We start from the raw sequence: 21,546 nt of genomic DNA on the forward strand, positions 1-21,546 counted from the left end.
CGGGGAAGCCCGGGGAGGGGCTGGGGGGACGACGGGAGGTCCACCCCGTCGTCGCTGCCATCTGTGCCCCTCGTGGCCATGTCCATGCCCGCGTCATCCCCGCGGACCGTGGACGGGGAGGAGGTTTGAGCAGGCCTCGAGGGCTGGAAGGGTGTAGGAGGATGTGTTCTTCTCCTCTTGGGTGGTGGACTTCCCGACGGGCCTGCCCCTGGGTCCTCCGTCGAGCCTGGCTCCGGCTCCTCTGTCAGGGGTAAAGGCAATTTAGTCCTTATTTCAGAGCATAAGGATTGAATTGCCATCAAAATGGGCACCGAGTTGTCCTGCGGCACTGGCTGCAACGGGCGTGATGGTTGGTCTGGGGTCCCGTCGGCGCCGCCATTGCTTTCGTCGTCCCTCTCGACGGGCTGGTCCTCCTCCATACCTGCGTTGTGGCTCTCAGGGACTTCGACAAATTCCTCCTCGGAGGCTATGTCTGAATCCACGACGGCCACTGCCCCTCCCCCCTTTCTCCGCCGGGGGCTTCGTGGGGGTTCTTTCAATGGGCTTGAAAGATGCCGCCCTCCGAGGTGGCAGGGAGACTGGGCCCGAGGTCGCTACCACAGGTGTAACCTCTGCAGGCTGCGCCAGGGATGCCGCGACCTTCTCGCTAGAGGCCTTGGCTGGGTGAATCAAGGCCTTAGTCACCGACTGCGTGCTTGTGGCCTTCACCTTGGGGGAGGGCTCCCCGCCTCGCTCATCAGCTGAAATCTTCGAGATCGACCAGGGCCTCTCCAGAAGCTTGGCCGGGTTCTTGGATTTCCTCTTACCCGAGCCAGAGCGTTGGCTCGTGGTCGATGGCGCCGGGGAGGATGCGCCCTGCCTGGCAGCCGAGGAGCCCGACCGTTCCGTGCTTCCGGTGCCCGCGGACTCATGGTGCTTAGCCTTCTGTTGGGCCCCCGTCGCCGGGGCGCCCTCACAGGTCTTAGAAGACCGCTCGGATTTCTTCTTTTTCTTCTCACCTGACGGGCTCTTTCCCTCCAGCCAGTTGGCTGGACGAAGATGGCGGTCCCTCATGGTCCGCTCCGACATGTTCCCGCAAAACGCACAGTCCTCATCCACGTGCGTTTTGTCCTTGTGAAGACAATAGAGGAATGAGGAATGCTCGTCTTCCTTGAACACGTTCTGCAGCTGGAATATTCATGAGCGTGTGAATCCATGCCAGACCCCATGCTGGAGAAACAGGGTTCCTCTTCCCATTTGAGAATACACAGCTGTGTAAATATCAAAATGTAAATTATACAAATAGTATATGTAAATATGTATATAGCTCTATGTTACTGATATTGTCTCATGCTATAACGATTTGAAAATAAACGATCACCCAGTCCTAGGTGCGACCACTTCAGCATCAGAATGCATAAGTATCTGCTGCTGAAAGGAGAGCACCCCCCATTCCAATTCAGAGATGTATGAACCTGTTTGTTCAAGCAGTCCACTGGGAGTTCTAGAAGCAACTGGTCTCCTCTACAGAAGAGCAGTTCATCTAAAAGGGGCAGGGCTGAAGTGACGTAACAAAGGAACTTAATTTGCTGTGTACCGGTGGACCATGGGGCAGTTGGTTAACGGAACCTGATCCACTGAGGCACAATGTACAGAGTGCCTAACCCTGGACGCTGAAGGAGCGAAGAACACTCAATATTAGCTGCCCAAAAGGGAATCAAAGCCTGACCAAGGACAGTTGGTCGACCAGTTTTATGTTCCGATTCCCCTTCATCCTCCCCACAATAAAAATGTTAAACCAGAGAAGAACAAGTTACTTACCAGCTGTAACGTTCTTTCGACTGGATGTTCCTTCCACATATTCCTCATCTTGTGATAATTCGTTTCACCAGCGAGGAATTTTTTTTTTCGGCAGAGGGCGCTGTGCTCGAGGTTGTGGCGTCGAATGTCCCACTACGGGCTCCGTACTGGATAGACGTCACTGATGGTATAAGTAGCTCGAGCCGCACCTGTTGGCTTCAGTTCTGTTTTTTCGAGGAAATACTCGTGGAACATCCAGGCGTATGCTGGGACTGATAGGCCCATCGTGAGAAGAAATTGTAAGAGAACAAACTGTACTGCGGGGTAGGTTGGGAGGGTCGATGAGGAATACGTGGGAGGAACATCCAGTCGAAAGAACGTTACAGTCGGTAAGTAACTTGTTCTTCAAATGGATTGGGTCCTCCCACGTATTCCTCATCTTGTGATAGACTCCCATAGCAGTGACCAATTTGGAGGTGGGAGTGCTAGTTCTTATGTACAGAGTGACGTTACGCTCTGGCAAATAGCCCCTCATTGGAAGAAGCATCTAAGCAGTAATGCTTGATAAAAGTATGCATTGATGCCCATGTTGCAGCCGGTCAAATCTCTTTTGCAGGGACCCCTCTTCAAAGCCGCAGAAGTAGCCATTCCCCTTGTGGAGTGAGCATGTAGCCCATCCGGTGGGTCTTTTCCTGTTAATCTGTAACATTCCAGTATAGCTAGAATAATCCAGCGGGGTATGGTTTGTTTTGTCACCGCTAAACCCAATTTACGACCTGTGTAGCCCACAAAGAGTTGGTTGTCTTGACGTAATTTTGTCATTCTTGCAATGTAAAAGCTGAGGGCCCTCCTGGGGTCCAGCCTATGTAATCTCTCCTCTTTTCCCAAATGAGGAGAATAGAATGTTGGTAAAACAATTTTCTGCGACAAATGGAAGTCGGAAACTACTTTCTTTAAGAAAGATGGTTTCACTTTCAGAACTACTTTGTCTTTGTAAAACGTGGTGTATGGAGGTTTACATGAGAGCCTGTAGTTCACCAACCCTGCGGGCTGATGTTAATGCCACAAGGACAGTTTTTAGTGTTAAAAGCCCCAATGGACAGGAATGCAGAGGCTCGAATGGTATACATGTTAGGAATTTAAGAACTAAATTTAAATCCCAAGTTGAAAACATGAAATGGTATTGGTGGATATACATTTGTAAGTCCTTTTAGGAACTGTATTAATAATGTAATTTTAAAGTAAGAAACCTCTTCCGAGGAACACTTAATATGGACAGCGCAGCAAGATTTGATTGTTCCTATCTGGAGCCCCAGATTGGCTAAATGTAATAGGAAGGAAAGTACCATTGGTGTGCTACATTGAAAAGGGTCCACATCCCTATCTTTGCACCAGTTACTGAACATAATCCAACGACACTGGTACAAGGATTTTGTTGCTGGCCTTCTGGCCGAAAGCAAAATCTCCATTACGTCATCCAGAAGATCCCAATCCTTGTATCTCAACCTCAGAAACCATGCATGAAGGTGGAGTGTGTTGACCTCTGGATGGAGAACCAGGCCTTCCTCTTGCGAGAGAAGATTCTCTCTTTGTGGAAGATGTACGGGAGATCAGATACATGTCTACAAGGTCCGTGTACCACGTTCTCCTGGCCCAGTCTGGGGCAATTAGGATCATGGTTTTCCTGAACTTTCTCAACCTCCTGATTACTTGAGGAATCACGGGGACTGGAGGAAACGTGTACAACAGGGGAAAATTCCAATCCACTACGAACGCGTCCCCTAGAGCTCCTCTTGGGGGAAATTCCCTTGAGCAATACTGATCGCTCTTCCGGTTTACTGTGGTTGCGAACAGATCCACTTGAGGGGTTCCCCAAAGGGCGAAGATCTCCAGAAGGCTTCCTGAGCTAACTCCCACTCGTGGGAGACTGTGCTCTGCCTGCTCAGAGCGTCTGCCGCCGTGTTCTGCTCTCCGGCTAGGTGAACTGGCGATAGAGAGATTCCTTCTTGTATCGGCCAGAACCAGAGGTGCATTGCCTCTCTGCACAGAGGAAGTGATCCTACGCCCCCTCTTTTGTTGAAGTAGTAAATGGCCACTGTGTTGTCCGTCATTATCAGGACATTCTTTCTCTGTACGGAGGGCAGGAAGGCCTTCAGCGCTAGTCTGATTGCCCTCAGCTCCAATAGGTTGATGTGTAGTTTGGACTCCGATGGAGACCAACGTCCGCTGATTGTTAGATTGTTGGTGTGAGCTCCCCACCCCGTGAGTGAGGCGTCCGTCACTACGGTCATCTCCGGCCATGGTTGCCAAAAAGATTCTCCCTTGAGGATGTTGTCGTTGCAAGCCCACCATGATAGATCCTGAGCAACTGCGCTCGGGACTTGCAGAAGATCTGACATATTCCCCGTAAATTGGGACCACTGAGTACTGAGGGCCCATTGGAGGGATCTCATTCTAAGTCTGGCCTCTGGCCCCACAAAAATGCAGGATGCCATGAGGCCTAGCAACCTCAGGAAATCGAAGGCCGGCAGATGCTGGGCTTTCTGGAATTGTGTTACCATCTGCTGGATGTGGAGAGCTCTCAGCTCGGGCGGCGAGGCTTTGCCCGAGGAAGTGTCCAAGACTGCTTCGATTAAACTGGAGTTGTTGGGATGGCATCATATGGGACTCCTTGAAATTGAGGGAGAAGCCCAGGTTGTGGAGGAAGTGGCAGGTGGTCGACAGGTGTTCCTGAGCTTGTTCTGGAGAATGTGCTCTGATTAACCAGTCGTCCAGGTAGGGGTAGACGTGAATCCCCCCTCTCCTGAGACTCGCTGCCACTACCGCCGTCAGCTTGGTGAAAACCCTCGGAGCGGAGGTCAGCCCGAAATGGCAGAACTCGAAACCGATAGCGAGAGCCGCCAACTGCGAACCTCAGGTATTTTCTGTGCTTGGGATGGATTGGCACATGAAAATAAGCATCCTGAAGGTCCAATGATACCAACCAGTCTTGGAGCTGGAGAGCCTGAAGGATCCGATAAAGGGTTACTATCTTGAACGTGTCCTTCCTGAGGAACTTGTTTAATTTTCTTAAGTCCAAGATGGGTCTCAATCCTCCGTCGTCCTTTGGGATGAGAAAATAAGGGGAGTACCAACCTTTGTTCCTCTCCGCTACAGGTACATGTTCTATTGCACCTTTCTCTAGCAGGGTTATAATTTCCTGCCAAAGGAGCAAGTCTGGAATCTTGATAGAGCTGGCTCCCGGTGGATGATCGTGAGGTCTTTTTAGGAAGGGAAGGCAGTAACCTTGGGCTACTGTTTCTAGTGCCCAAGAATCTGAACTAATGCCGCGCCATTCTTTCAGATGCTGAGAGATTCTGCCTCCCACTGGTGTTTTGTATGATAAGCCCTCAGAGATTTGGAGGCGGCTGCAGGAGCGGCTGAGGGCATAGATGCCGTTCCTGAAGATGGCTTTGTAGTCTTTCCTCTTCCACCACGAGTGACATTCCTTCTGCCCCTTTGAAAAGCCCGTCCTCTACCAACAGAGGAGTAGTATCGAAAAGGACGACCCCTCCAGGAAAATGAGCCCGAATAGGGTTTCTGAGGCTGTTTCATGAAGGCACCAAGGGATTTAGCTGCCGCTCTATGTCTGTAGTTTTTCTAGGCTCTCATCAGCCTTACTACCAAACAGCCTCGAGCCATCAAAGGGCATGTTGAGAAGTCTGGTCTGTACATCTGGTGCAAACCCCAACTTTCTCAACCACGCTAATCTGCATAGCACTGTGCTTGATGCCATGGCTCTGCTAACACTATCAGCAGTATCCAGTCCAGACTGGAGACATTCCCCCATTGCCTCCTTCCCGTCATTGACTATATTCAGGAAGCCTTCCCTTTCCTCGCCTTCCGGAATATGTTCAGCCGCCCCGAAATGCATTCCCATAGGGTATGTGTGAACCTGGCCAGGCTAAAGGTGACATTGGTCGATTTCAAGGCCATGCTACCCGAAGTAAAAACTTTACGAGCCCAAGCATCAACCTTTTTATCCTCCCTGTCTGTAGGCATGGTTGGATATTCTGTCTGCTTGGAAGTGGTAGCGGCCTGAATGACCAGACTTTCTGGCGTAGGGTGTCTATTTAGGTATTCTGGATCAGAAGTAGAAGTTCTGTACTTCTTTGGAAGATTGCTGTCTACTGCAGCAATGCTATCAGGTTTTTCCCAGTTCCTTTCAACTGTCCTTTGGAGCGCCCTATGGAAAGGGAGAACTGGATAAGGTCAGTCATATTGTATTGTTCAAACGTGGGGGAGGCTCTTCCCCAACCCATATATTCAATCACCCTACTCATCAAATTCCTATACCCTGAGTCTGCATGTTCTGCAGGATCAGGTGCAGCAAACTTCAATTCGGGTGATGTGTCCACACCACTAGCAGAATGCAGCGTTTCAGGTCTCTCATTTTTGTCTCAGGATTTATCAGTTCCTCTGGAACTTCTAGTGCCATATTTTACTCCAAAATGAGTGACCTCATCACCTGAGCCAGATTCTTTAAAAATTGAAGACATGGACCTAAAGAAGTCCGATTTTGGTAAAGGTGTAAACCTTCTCTCTTCCTCCTGATTTTTTGTCGAAGGAATCAGTGTTTTCTTTGAGGGGGTCGGGTCGAAGGAACTTTCAACGCACTCGAAGCCTTCAACAAAGGCGTTGAGGATAATACAGGCTTAGTCGTCGGAGCTGTCGGCGCCGACGAAGTTGCGCTTGATTTCGTCAACTTTTGTTTTTATGAGGGATCAGAGAAACACTCGATCCTCGAGGATCTCGACGATTTGTCGACTCGAGATTGATGGATACTACTAGGCTTTACCGTTGTAGTTCCCGACTTCCCCGCGTCGTCCAATGGAGCAACCGGGGTCTGGCTTTTCTGAGGTTTCTTTGAGGGGGTTGAGGCCGAGATCTCAAAGACCTGCATCATTTTTCTCCTAAAGCTTTCCCATTTTGAAGGGGAATCTGATCTAGTCGGACATCGAACCAATTCCCTCGATGAATCGGACGATGATGATGGAGATCAAAGTCTCCTTTTGAGCTTTTTAGAAGACGAAGATAGTCTCAACCTGCTACGAGATGGGGATCTCTTCTAATGTTTTTTATGATGTTCCGATTCCTTTGAATCGGTCGATTTATGTTTTTTAGACAAGGCTTTCGAAGAGCCCTTCGACGCCTCCCGCCCCACCGCTAACTTACTTTTCCTCTCACGGAGGGCCTTCTCTGTCATTGACAGACAGGAGCCACAGTCGCCGGTTCGATGGTCTGAGCCCAGACACCAAAGACAGATACGGTGAGGATCGTGATAGACATCTTCGACCCGCAGTCGTTACACTTAAACCCAGTTTTGGGAGTCAAAGCGGTTGATGAAGACCTTTTCTTCACAGAAAATCTCAAAGCGCGCAGTTCACGAGAGCCAAGCAATCGGAAAAACCGGAACTGAAGCCAACGGGCATGGCTCGAGCTACTTATACCATCAGTGACGTCGACACGGTACAGAGCCCATCAAGGGACATTCGACGCCACAACCTCGAGCACAGCGCCCTCTGCCAAAAAAAAAATTCCGAAGCAGCGAAGCAAATTATCACAAGATGAGGAATGCGTGGGAGGACACAATCCATTTGAAAAGCTCAAGTACTATGGAATGAACCGTTTGCTCCAAAGTGTAGTGGCATGTTGACCAGTGTCACACCCGTATGCTCCATGAGTGAAACCAGTTAAGAGACCAGCACCAGCGTGAAAGACTTGTAATGTAGGTCACAAATGATTATTCAAACAGCTCTTAACGCAACTCTTTCCCATCCACAGACTGGTGTAGGGAGGGCGTTCGAGGAACAGCACGTAACAGAAGGAGCTGCAACACACTGAGCTCTCAAGGGACCCAGCAAGGGAGTGAAGTCATGTGCTGCCACCTAACACCAATATATTAGTGATATGCAAATCTGACATGCATGTAGAAAGCCACAACCAAGGGCAAATATACTTTACAAACGTTAAGTGTTATTCACTCAGTCCTACACATGCTACGTTTATAAACCGGAAGAGCGCACTAACAAAAATTCTTCCTCCTGGCCTTGGTATCTCCCAGACTCCCCTGTTCCTTCACGTGGGACATGCCAGCCCTAGCTTCACAGCATGTAATGTCATAGCCAGGGAAATTAGTAATGCGGTATGGGCAGAGGGCCAGGTCCTATAGGTTGCAGCACTGCCCATATATACTGTAAAAATCCTTCTAGGCCGATCAGCAGAAAAAGGGCCAGTACGTAGAGTCAGTAATCCCAATCTCCAACGCCAACTTTAAAAAAAAAAAAAATACAATTAGTCAAATAGCCAAGTAAGGCATGTAAAGTATCCTTTGTGAACGGCACTTCACCATTACAGCAATTAAATAGTGAATTTAAAAGAATCATTATGGGTTTGGCAAGCACCAGGCTGCGTTCAGCGCCAGTGAATCCACACGCATTATTCCCCTGAAATTTAGAACAGGCTGGTAAAACGGGTCCAACAAGCCACCGTTTCACCTAAAGCATCATCAAATCCACAAGGCTCGGCTTGAGGAAACTGTCGTGGTTAGGTTATTATGTTAGCTAGTTTTGTAAAGCACTAGTTCGTCAGGGGTCATCTTGGCACTGGAGACACCTGGCACAGCTAGTCCATATCCAATTTAGAAGAACAATGTCTTCAATGAGACATCTGGTTGGAAGTGCATCCAAGTTTGATGGTAGAGGAGGGGCGGTGCATTCCACATCTTGCCCACTGCCATGCCACAGAGCATGCTCGGCTACGACTCCCCCACCCCCCAGGACTAGCAGAACCTAGTGACAAGGACTAAGCATGCGCTGCCAGAGCACAGAGCTCGACCTGAAGGTTGAGGGGAGAACTTATGGGGATAGTCTGCCCCCTGAATATCGTAGGCCTGATGGACAAGACAAAGCCTTAAATTCAACTCGACTGGCCAGTGGAGAGAGTTAAGAGCAGGTGTAGTATGGCACCAAAGGCTGTGTTGGTAGCAACTTGGGCTGCCAGATTCTACCTCACCTGCAACTAATGGATGAGCACATCTCTGGTTGAGCCAGAAAGCAGGGCGTTACAGTAATCTAGTGAGGCCACTACCAGGGGTTGCAGGTGACAAGCTAGGAATGCTGCCAAGAGCCTGCGGTGGAAATGGCAAGCCTTAAAAATTGCGCCCATCTAAGGAGCCATAGAAAGTGAAGAGGATAGAGTGACCACGAGATTCCTAACAACGCTCACTGGGAGAGGAAGATCACCAAGTGCGGCTGGCCAGAAAGATATTCGAAAAGTGGGATAAGGAGGAGAGCCCACCACCAGGACCTCAGTCTGGTCCCCTTTCAACTAGCTGCTCATCCAGCCCCTCCTTTCCTCCCCACGGCCCTCAGGCACCGATTCAAGCATGATGACACCTCAACCTAGTTAAGATCTAAGCAAACCAGGATGTGGGTGTCAAATCGGCATACGAGTAGCACTGGAGGCCGAAGGAGAGGATGAGACAAACAAGAGGCTGAATGTAGATGCAACAAAACATAGGGGGCAATGCAGAGTGCTGAGGTGGGACAGCAGGGTGGGGTGGTTGATCATGCTGAATGTCGCTGAAACAGCGAATAATCATTGCCCTGCCCCACCCTTAAATTGGTTATATACTGGACAAATCATAACCATTGACTATTACTATAAAAAAAATAAACAATGATGGCATGGGAAAGAGTAAGAAGGTACACAAAATACACCTTAATTGCAAGCCATTTTGGTGCACGCATCATGAGACCAATGGTGTGGTCCTATGAATTCCAAGTGTTCCTTTCCAACCGACTGTTCTTTTCGGTTGTACTGAAACTTCCAGTTCAGCTTTCAGTTTTTCACAGATGCCAATACTAAGCTGTGCAACAGTAGAACTGTCAGTATGTTCACTAGTGCTTTGCAGTTTCTCTGTAATGGAGGACCTCCATACGTTGAGAAGGGACCGCCGAAAGCTGAGCAGTCTCGTTTAGAATGCAATCAATTTGCTGTTTCAGAAGAGTCAAAAACCTTTATAAGGAGATCACAACCCCCTCTTGAGTTGGTCTATTGTGCCTCGGTCCAACGCAAAACTCCACCAAACGGCTTTATACAAGGCCCTTCGGTTCTAGTCCCAACAATTCAGTCCAATTCGGTGCAATGTGGCCCCCCAGTCCAGTCAAGCCTGGGTGGAGGAGTCTGGTTTACCAACTTCATCCTAGTGAGCAAACGGCTGGGTTGAAAATTCAAGGCTATGCACACCGATAATCAGTGACACATGTGGTCCTTCCCTCCAAGAGGGAGTTTCTCCAGACAAGCAACTCATCAGGTCTGAATCGTGTTCTGAATTGCATCGTGTGGCAGGGTCTGAAGTAGATCTCAGCCTTCTCTTCAGCAGGAGTTCGACTGCTGGGAGTAGGCTGCTTCAGGTTGGCCTTTTCTTCCTCTTCCACTCTTTGGATTTCGGTCTAGGTAACCATTTATTTTTTTATTTGTTTTTTGGTAGCAAAAATAAATGTACCCCTTTAACAAAAATGATTACATTTCACATTAATAACACAACATAGCTTCATTCCTAAACATCAACATAAATACATATAGTATATTAGACAAGAAAATCAAATCGAAAAGTTGAGTTCAGCACATAATAGCGCACACTTCATCGGACACATACTAAATTAAAACGCATTAAAACAATTTAAACAGTACAGGCAAATTCTTTAATCTTCAGAAAAATCTTTCAGTGTAGTAATTACCAATTACTACATTAGGCCTCTGTTGCCTCCCTTTTTAATAGCAACTTATTTAAATCCAAAAGATCTTTCTCAATTATGTTCAGCAATCTCACTATAACCAGCATGATGGCATTGGACTGGCCCCACATACAACATAACCAGACCAACTCACGCTCCATGGTGGTATTTGAGACAAAATAAGGTCCCAAACAAAGGAGCCTTTTATGAGCAAAGTGGGTGCATTGCATAGTTAGATGTTGCAGTGTTTCACACTCCCCAACACTAGAACAAAACCGACAACTGTCCCACTGCCCCAGCCCTTTTTACCCAGTCCAATTGCCAATTCGGGCTCCCGTATGGATGAGATCCAGACGAAATCTCATAAGTCCTACGGGCGTGGTGGTCAGGGAAACAATAGATATGACAAGCGAGGCAAAACAGCCTGGCTAAATTTTGGATATGTATGGAAAGTGGAATAACCAGAGATTAAGTCTGTTGCGTCCCCAAGCATTCCGAAAAAAATCTTACTTTGACTTTCCGTGGGCTGTCAATTAAGTCCTGATAGGACATATTCAGGGAACTCAGAATTGCCCCCATTTGTAACTTGAATTCAACCATTGAAGTTGGATGGGCTTCCCTTAACATTAGGCTGAAGTCCTCGTACAAAGAATTAGCGGGGGGCGAGATCATTTTACTTAGTGAGTTCAACCTACGCCAATCATATTTGTCTGATAAGGAATAGAGTCCCAGTTCGTGTAGGAGAATTGGGTTGGGCAGATACCCAGGAAGCCCTAGAACTCTTTTCCAGAGCTTACCTTGAAGCAGATTTAAGAGCGATCCTAGCTGTACCAGACATACAGCCAAAGTATAAAGTAGAATAGGTTCTACCTTCATAGTATAGTAATTCAGAAGGGGCAGAAGCGAGTATTTACAAGATCTTAAAAAAATAATCTGCATCTGTGCTGACAAGTGGTTTAGCTTGGTCTCAAATACTGTCCGCCACTTACCAACAGACATACTGCTTGACACAGGGTACCCCAAATACGTAATCTCTTCCTTCATCATAATCTGATGGGCATTTATTTCATACTTAAAACGCAGGTTTTTCTTCTTTAAAGAAGGCTATGATGTGAGATGTATCCGAATTAATATTCAAGTTTTTCAATTTACAATATTCATAAAAGATGTTTAATTTGTTTTGAAGTCCAAAAGGTACTCTGTCAAACAGGATGACATCGTCGGCAAATGCCAACCAGTGAAAACACAGCTTACCCAGGTAACCATTTCGCCTGTGGACCTGCCGGGCCATCAGACAAGAAAGCCCATCCATGGCCATTTTTGGTAATCAAAATTTCACAGGGATTGGCTGAACATGAAAATAAATTGGCACATGTGGGGCATAAAACTTAGCTTCGAGGTAAAACACGTATTTTTGACTGTTTCGAGCCACTGACATTTAGTGCTTGCAAAAAAAAGGCTTTCTTCGGCTAATGGAATTGGCAATAGAGAAAGGGGTCTCAAAGAAATAAGTGCCCCCAGCTGACACCGGATTAATGGACATCATGTAGACATGTACAGGTCACTGCAACCCTTCTGAAATTATATTTTCCTGGTTAAAGAACTCATGCCGCCCCTCACTCACGTGCGACAGAGGGTGGCAAGACATTCCAGTCACTAAGAAAACCCATAAGGCTTCGTAGAAAGCTCAATGGCAGCTGCTTTCCCAGCACAGAAGGAGTGATCAACACCAAGTGTTGTGTGTTACTTCAAGAAGTCGTCCCCATGTCGAACTTGCCCTCATGCCTTCCCTGCTCATTCACTAGAAATTACTGCAATCCCATCACCAAATGGCCGAACAGATACAGCCCAAGCAAGCAACGTAGGCCCCGCATGGGTAATGCACTGAACATTGCCATCCACATGGATCCTGATGAACAGCCCCACATAAAAATATCAACGTAACATTGGTTGATTAGACCATTTTTAAAATTGAAAATTACAAATCGATTTTGCTCATTCATGGTGCATTCCTATAAAGTTACAAAATATATATTAACTCATTGCTCCATCAGGAATACTTTACATACCGGTTTGAAATTCAGTAGCATTCATGAATGGTTTGTTGAACTAGATCAAATGTGCTTTTTCAGTAATTATTTAATCTCAGCACTAGCTAAGACATTTGCTATTAGCTAACGTCGATATTAAATTACTGAAAAAAGCTAATTTGATCTAGTTCAACACAATATCTGTCAATGAGTGCGGCATACTCCCTCAAGCGTTTTGAGGGGGAACATTTGGATTGTAAACACCCCACAGGTACAAGAAAACTAACCTGCTTTGCGCTCGATTGACATTTACATATGCTCCACACAATGGCCGTCGTTTTGAAAAGTGCTCATCAATTTTTTGTCGTCTTCGCTCTAAAAAAAGAAAAAGGACTTCTGTTACGATGTGCTTCGTAACTTTACAACCGACACATTTTGAAACGTGCAAGGACATTTCCAATGGGTTTAACATAATGACAAGATATTGTGAGAAGCCAACAAAAGCGCAGGAACTGAACCATTGGCAGAAGGCAGCTGTATCCCAAATCATCCATGACCCAGCTTCCAAAGCCCTTTGCCAGTTTTCTGGGCTTCCCCAATAGGCCCCAAATTAATCATGCAGAGTCTGTAAGCGGTACAAACTTTATTCACTTTCCAACTGCAATTAACCCATTCACCCCAAATTACGCCTCTTCCTCCCCACTCCCTCCCATCCCACGTGTCCTCTCTCAAAGGGGCCGTGTCCACAACATCGCCCCTTCACTGATGCCTCTAGCCTCTAGGGTCACATCTGTTCGATGAGCCGGGAGGGTTTCCAGATGACTCAGTGGGGGTCGCGGGGGCGGTGAGGGTGTCAATTCTTGAGTCTCTCCTGATCCTCCTTCATCCGTTTCAGTCAAGTTCCAAGCCAATGGTTCTGTGCCTCGGACTCACCCCCCAGCCCCGCCCGCCCCTCCAGTGTTACCTCCACTGTCTTCGAACGGTAGCAATCGCATCCAGGGTTTGTATCTGATCATTCTCACTCGGGGTCTTCCTGTAATCTCATAGGTGTGCTCTCGCAGAGAAGTCTCCAAGAATCAAATTTAGGGGGATTGCAAAGGGGGCCACAGACAAAAGTAGGGGGGGCGCCTATAAGAACAATGTGTATGCTTTCCCAAATTGACAGGGGCAAAGTGGCCTGGGGGGTGGGGGAAGTAAAATCGTGCATTTATACAGCAAGAAATTATGTTGTATATATCTTGATGTTACTGATATGGTCTCATCCTATATCAATATTGAACTTGATATAGGAAAATTCAGTATATCGCCCAACACCAGTTAGTTCACTCCTGGTTTCGGGCCTTCGTGGGCAATTTGTTCAGATGTTGCCTGTGGTCATTGGCTAGTAATGAACACCTGCCATTTTAAGCCCTTTGGAATGACAGTGTCCGTATTGGGTCTTTCGCATCTGCTGTAGGGGGCCTTTCACAAGTGTGCCTTTAATACCCACGATTCGCAATGCCGGCTGCTTTACTGGAAGGTCTGTGCAGATCGCAATTGGGCCTGTGGGTTCGTTTCTCAGCAGGGTCTTTGTTTGGACATTTTATAGTGCACACGTAGCAAGAGCACTGAGAATATCTAGACCGGCGTGTGAACGAGGAGCACAGTGTGAGTGCGCGCTATAACAGCGGTCTACCAGCAACAAGCTATGATCCTTTGAAGGAGCGTCTTCTGCAGAGATGGAGCCACTCTGATGTCCCGAGGGCAGAGTGTCCCTTTCAGGCCAGAAGAAAAACACCGGCTGAGCAAAACACCTGCAAATGTGCAAGCGACTGCTGGGGAAAGGTGGACAGCAGGTTAGATCAGAGCCCCCTATTTCCCTCAGTGAAGCTGTGGGCTCGGCCGGGAAACCCTTGTCAGGGGCAAGTTACCCATAAAAACCCCAATTTAAGTTTCAACAATCGACGCCCGATGGTTGAAATTCAAATTGGGGTCTTTTTTCACTGTGCTCCCACTCCCTCAGGCAGGGCTCCTCTTCACCTAGCTGGGCATGCATGCAGTAGCAATGGCAAGTCCTGGACTCCGACTGATGAACATCACTCCTGTGCCACTGTTGTGTGCACCTTTATGGCGCGTTCTTATCTGCATTTACCGTGCCCATAGCCAGCCCCGGTGGCAGCATGGAGGCCCTGTCTATTGCAGCCCTGTGTGTGCCATGCGGGCGGACCACAGGCAGCACTGCGGAGAGAATAGCCCAGGCAGGGGAGTATCCGGCATTGCAGGGGGCCACAAAACGTCCAGTGAGTGCGCATTCGTGAGTGCATACGCTTTACTGCCAGACTCCCTGGAGGCTGGAGCTCCACTGCGCGTTTACTGCTGCCTGCCGTGGATATACCTTGAAATCTGTGCCTGTGGACTGTATGTACAACGGTACACATTAACGGACAAAGACTTTACTTCTATACCTCTGTATAGTGGTTCAGGACTTTAATATTGCTTTTGCTATATTTACAGGGCCAGACCACGCCCCCTTGTCCCAGCGTCCTGAAGTACCCGCGCACATTCGGGAGTGCATCCGGAGAGTGCTGTTCCGAAGGGTGCCACTCTCCCGTCTGTGCTGAATACCCTCTGCCCGGCACTGTGTTAATCCATTACATCGTGCTTCTGACATTAAGATTATGACAGCCTACACGCTGATGACTGATGCCGCTGGAGTTCAATACTGAGGCAACATCCGTGACAAAAGTCATTGCAGAAGTAAACACCGCAAACATTTGCGCATAACTATGAAACAATCAACAATGTTGGACTCGGACATTCGTAACTTCTGTCGCTTGCCCAAGCCGAACTCCGATTTTCTCTTAAATGCATATCCTGCTATTTTTTCAACTCTGAAAATGCCAAAGGTTCATGCCATCTTTCAACAGCCAATCTGCGCATTACCCACAACATTGTCAGACGGTTATGCTAGAGTGTGGCGCACCCTTCGAATGAGTTATTTAACACGCTGCTAGCTCCATTTCTAGAGGGGATGAATGATGTATATCCCCCGACTGTTAGAACTGTGCATGCAATTGATTCTGCAGATATTCCCTTACTCTATTCTCAAGCGGTACAACAACCTCAGATCACTAACCCGAATAACACGAGATGAGAGCACTACTGTTGCGGTAACGCAATTCCAGTTCAGCCGGACTCCTTGCACTCTCCAACACTATTCCCCAATACCATACTGGAAACTATTGGCCGATTCACCTAGGCAATCTATGCTAAACCCATCTAACTGACCCATCCTATACACAGAAACAGCCATTTAAATTGTGGTGAACTCATCCTTTTCAGAATTGTCCTCAGCGGCATCTTTTGCCTACCCTACACCCCTCATTTGGTATGACCTTCCCGCCTCATGTACTCCATGAATCGATATTGACCACAATCAACACAACCGTATACAGTATGGTCAAACTACATGAGAACATGGACAAAAAAAAAAGTAATTGCTATTCATTGCTGACACCATTGACTGCCAAAGTCGACTGGGTGGCAGCAGAAATCACCCCTCGAAAAGGCTTGCAAACTGACAGTGAGGTGACAACGCTGACCCAGTCATTAAGGGCTTGTTGCAAGAGTGTAGCTGGGTCAATTGTGGAGGTTACAGTGGAGGGACTCCGTGAGTGCGGCTCAAAAACGTACACCCATCTTTGACAATAGTGCTCTCATCTCGTCAAGGGTAAATGTCGCTCACCCACAAGCTGATGCTGATGTAGAAATTATCGAAAAACCGACCTACCTGCAAATATTTCATCTTTTTCTCCCAATTGCATGGAAAAGGAGGCTCAAGAGACTAAACCCACCTGTACACCCCAAAATCAAAAAGTCCACTAATCCAAGAACGAAGGGCTTCATTAATGGATTGAACACTCCTAGTAAAGCCACCTTACCCTTAATGCCAAAGAGACAGTTTAGTAAGGGTCGCAATGTTGTCACACCCACTGATTTAGCTCAAGTTCCGACAGTGTCACCTCCTCAGCCCATTATTTTGACCCTGCAAGAGCCACTTTCACCCAGGCCGAATTTATACTCCGGTGACCGTTACTGAATCTGAACTGCAAATTGACGCAAAACGAGACGAAGAGGAACTCATGAACCTCTCAACTTATTCTGTCGCTTCTCTTCCAGAATTGAACCCCATAATAGAGAGCTTACACTCTCCCCAGCACTCATCTGTAGGCACAAGATTAATCACTGCCTGTCAAGTGGATGAAGAGTTTCCCCATTTGCGAACTCACCAACAAACAAGAGTCTCTTTACATCAAGAGACGCAAATTAGGGATACAGAATTGAAAAATAACTCCTGTGAGACCGCTGTTCAAGCTTCTAGAACATTGGCTACAAATATGAATTATCCAAACACCTTTGCTTCAAAGTCCATAAATCTATTTTTGCCTCAAAGTCTGAAATGTAGCTTGCATGCAACCACTTTCCTCCTAACCATGATCGACAGGCTCAGAGATGATCCTTTGCCAAACAGCAGCACTATTATTGCTGCATTTCAAACCATTGCAAATTTGGAAAGCTTACAATCATGTGACATCGAGGCCACCAAGTATACTGATAGTCCCAATTTCATGGATCATTGGAATTTAAGATCAACAAGCTGAAAACCAAGCCCTGTAGTAATTTTGAACCTGAGATAAAGGGTTACATTAAATCACCTACGAAGCAGAGGCCTAAAATCCATCCTTTTCACTCTGACCAAAATATCAAGGGGAAGATGGCAAGTATCAACCTCTCTCGATTAGATACAATAACACGTCAAGCTGTGGGACATAAGGTTCAAGTGTCACATCAGCAGGCATTTTGACTGCTATCAAACTGGACTCTGGCATTTCCCTACAACCTTCGGCCTCTCCCTATGTAACGCTCACCTGATTCCCACGGAGGCGCTGATCTTGGCAGGAAGGTGTCTGACTCGAAAGGTGATGTGCAGAACTCGATGGGCTTCTGGGGTCGAACCTCTTCGCACTGTGTGTCGAACTCGTAGGGTGAGGTTTCAGCAGGTGAAAGAATATGGGGGTTAATGGTCTGGGTTGTTCAATGTCCCTCTTCCTCTCTCTCCCTAGCTTCCCCGTAGAGCCCCCAGGTCAACGTGCTCACCTTAGATAGGTGAATGCTGGGCTCTCTCCATCTGCGTCTGGTGCAGGGCGCTGTTGCCAGTTCCTTCACTGGTGAAACATAGGCCTCTTGGACTCAGAAGACCGTTACCGTCGTTAACTGCACGAGCGGTGAGTTTCCAGACACCTTTTTAGTCTTAATAGTCTTTAGGTGCAAGGCACGTTAACATTGAACAGGACTTCGTATAATGCTTTTCTCCCTTTTGTCTTGCAGGACTCGAGGAAGATGGAGTGAAGCGCCTGGAAATGCGTGACTAAATGCAAGCGCTCTAACTGTCTTTTCCCTTGCAGCGTAGTTCGTGCTGAAGAGACGCCGGAGTATTGCAGGCGTTCTATTGCGAAGAGCGCGATGGGCGTAAGTAAATACCTGTCTAATGTCTCTTCTTTTGTCTTTCAGAAGTTGGTTTGCAGCGCCGGAGTCCGCGGAATGTCCGTAAGTAGAAACAATGCTTTTATCTCCGCAGGCGGCGATGCAGTGTGAAGAAATCCAGAATTCACGGAGTGCCGGTAAGTAGTGACAATGCTTTTGTCTTCGCAGGCGGAGGTGCAGCGTGCCGAAATGACCGCAGCCGATGGATCAGGTGAGTAGCACTGCGAGTTAAGGCTGCCTTGCTAACCTGCTGTTTGTCTCTGCAGGTGCTGCTGTCGACTGGATGCAGGAATGGTGAGTATAATTCTTGCAGATTCAGGATCGAAAGAAGAAAGGCTGGAACAGACTCGGTGAGCGTTCTGCTGCAGATGCAGAATAACGCGAAGCACGTTTCGTCTATCGGGTGTGGTTTAAATAGCCTTGGAGTGATGAGGCGTCTTCCTCCACGGCCCCGCCTAGGTAAGAAAAGAGTTCCAGTTCCAGAAGCTTTCCAGTGCTGAATCCAGGGAGTGGAGCTTGCCCCACCCAGGTAAGAAAGTAGTTCCTGTTCACAGAGGACTTCTAAGTGGCTGGTAAGTAAGCAGCATGGTCTGCTGCAGGTAAGTCCACCCAAGCATCTGCACACATATTATGAGCCCGGCGCTTCCAGTGCCGGGACCGATGATTCTGATGAGCCTGGTGCCACCGGCGCCAGGACAAGGTCCAAAAGGTCCCTTTGGGGACCGGCTGGTGCCTAGGATTAGGGTTAGGGGCCTGCTTCCAAGGACGTTGGGCTGGTCCTGGCTCCTTGGAAGCAGTGATCATGACAGTACCCCCCCCCCTCAAGGCCCCTCCTAAGCGTGTCTTCTTCGGGGGTTTTGGCTTGTCGGGGTGATTCAGATGGAATCTCTCGACCAGACGAGGTGCGTGGACATATTCTGAGGGTTCCCAAGACCTTTCCTGGGGGCCGTATCCTTTCCAATCAACCAGATAATATAACTTAGATTTGGAGATTTTGGAGTCTAGAATGTTCTTTACTTCGAATTCGAGTTCTCCGTCTACCAAAACAGGTTCTGGGAGTTCAGTTAATCGGGTTTCTGGTTGTACTGGTTTTAATAAGGAGACATGGAATACTGGATGTATTTTCATATGCGCAGGTAATTCCAATTTGACCGCCACCGGATTAACTATGGTAGAGATGTGGTAGGGTCCAAGGTATCTCGGGTTGAAGGTGCGGGGTCCTTTTAGAGGCAGGTGCTTAGTGGATAACCAGACCTGATCTCCTACTGCGTAGTGAGGGGCCTCTTTACTGTGTCGATCTGCTCCCTTTTTGACTTGAGCTTTAGCTCTTTGCAGATGGGCAGTGGCTTCTTTAAAAGCACGGGTGATCTCAGAGTGTAAATGATCCACAGCAGGTGTTTCGAATTCTTGGGGAGGATCCAGATTAGAGGTTCTAGGATGATGTCCGTATAATAGGAAGAAGGGAGTCTTCCCGGTTCCAGAATGAGTCGAATTGTTGTAAGCGTATTCAGCGATCCAAAGAATATCCTTCCCAGGGTTTTCAGTTTGTTGGAGCATGCAACGCAAATATTGCTCTAGAGTCTGATTTGTCCTCTCGGTTTGTCCGTCAGTTTGGGGATGGTGACTGGTTGAAAGTCTTACATCAATTTGGGCTAGACGACAGCAACTTCGCCAAAAGTGGGAGATGAATTGACTTCCCCTATCGGAGATTAAAACCGAGGGAAAACCGTGTAACCGAACGATATTTTCTAAGAATTCTCGGGCCAATACCGAAGCCGAAGGTAGGCCCTTCAGGGGAATGAAGTGAGCCATCTTGGAGAATAGATCCACGACTACTAAAATGGTATTATACCCTGAGCATGGAGGTAAGTCCGTGATGAAATCCATGGACAGGGAGGAATATCCAGAGGGTGTAAAAGGCCGGCTGGTTTCTCCTTCTGACTTTTATTCTGGGCACACACACCGCAGGAGATTACAAAGTCTCTAATATCCTTCTTCCATGATGGCCACCAGAAATGTCTTTTGATCTTTTCCATGGTTTTGGTAATGCCAGGGTGACCTTCCATTAGAGAGTCGTGATAACCGGAGATTACTTGTTTTTGTATTTTCTCACAGGGCAAGTACAATCGCCCTTGGAAATATGGTAGGTCTTGATCCACTGAGAATTCTTTTCCCTTTAATTGCCAGTCCTGCAAATCGGCCGGAGTTAGGAGTGACTTGACTGTAGTCTTGAGGTCTTCAAAGGACTGAGCGCTGACCAACCCCAAAATCCTTTGTTCTGGGATTATGGGTATTGGTTCTGGATTGGTCAAATGTTCATCTACTCCCATCCGAGAGAGGGCATCTGCTTTTTCGTTTTTACTGCCGGGTCGATAAGTAATTATAAAGTCAAATTCAGCCAGAAACAGAGCCCAGCGAAGCTGTCTGGAAGACTGAGCTTTGGCCGTCTTCAGATATTGTAGATTGCGGTGATCAGTCATTACGGTGACTGTGTCTGGCTCCCAAAAGATAATGCCGCCAGGCTTTAAAGGCCAATCTGATAGCTAAAAGTTCCTGGTCTGTAATTGAATAGTTGATCTCGGAAGCCGAGAATTTGCGGGACCAAAAGGCTACTGGATGTAATTGGTGTGTGACCGGATCGCTTTGTGATCACACTGCTCCCATAGCAAGACTAGAAGCATCAGTTTCCACGATGTAGGGGAGTTCTGGGCGAGGATGTTTTAGAACAGGTGCAGAGATGAATTTAGCTTTTAAGTCCTGAAAATCTTGTTCTGCTTCAGTAGACCATTCAAAACGTTTGTTCTTCTTTAACAGAGCGGTGATGGGCTGGACTAGCCGAGAGAATTCAGGAATGAATCTGCGGTAAAAGTTAGCGAAGCCTAACATGCTTTGAACTCCTTTTACCGAGGTTGGTGATGGCCACTTGATGATTGCATCGACCTTCTTTGAATCCATATGAACCCCATTAGGTGACAATATGAATCCCAGGAACTCAACTTCAGTTACGTTGAAAACGCATTTTTCAAGCTTGGCAAAAAGGTTATGTTGACGCAGTCTCTCGAGAACCTTTTTAACGTGTCTGATGTTCCTCTTCAGATGATGAATAGACAAGGATGTCATCAATGTAGACAACACACACATCTATGAGTTCTCTAAGGACATCGTTCATAAAATACTGGAAAGCGGCAGGAGCGTTACAAAGTCCAAAGGGCATCACTTGATATTCGAATAGCCCATACTTGGTGCGAAAGGCCGTCTTCCATTCATCGCCTTCTTTTATTCGTACCAATTGGTAGGCTCCTCTGAGATCCAACTTTGTATATATACATGCTTCTTTGACTTGGTCCAGGAGTTCAGGGATCAAAGGTAACGGGTATCTGTTTTTAACGGTGATTTGATTCAGGGCGCGGTAATCTATACAAGTTCTAAGGTCT

The 21,546-nt window shown here is 47.4% G+C and overlaps 1 protein-coding gene across 1 annotated transcript in view; it reads right to left on the bottom strand.

Annotated features, from left to right (window-relative positions):
* Positions 1–21,546, bottom strand: part of CKAP2 (cytoskeleton associated protein 2) — a 342,261-nt gene that overhangs the window by 222,001 nt on the left and 98,714 nt on the right. Inside the window, exon 2 of the mRNA XM_069639818.1 lies at positions 12,877–12,964. Coding sequence (XP_069495919.1) covers positions 12,877–12,964 — 88 coding nt within the window. The remainder of the gene's footprint in view (positions 1–12,876; positions 12,965–21,546) is intronic.

This window comes from Ambystoma mexicanum, chromosome 7q, assembly GCF_040938575.1.
Source record: "Ambystoma mexicanum isolate Mex_15411 chromosome 7q, UKY_AmexF1_1, whole genome shotgun sequence".
Classification (NCBI taxonomy): domain Eukaryota; kingdom Metazoa; phylum Chordata; class Amphibia; order Caudata; family Ambystomatidae; genus Ambystoma; species Ambystoma mexicanum.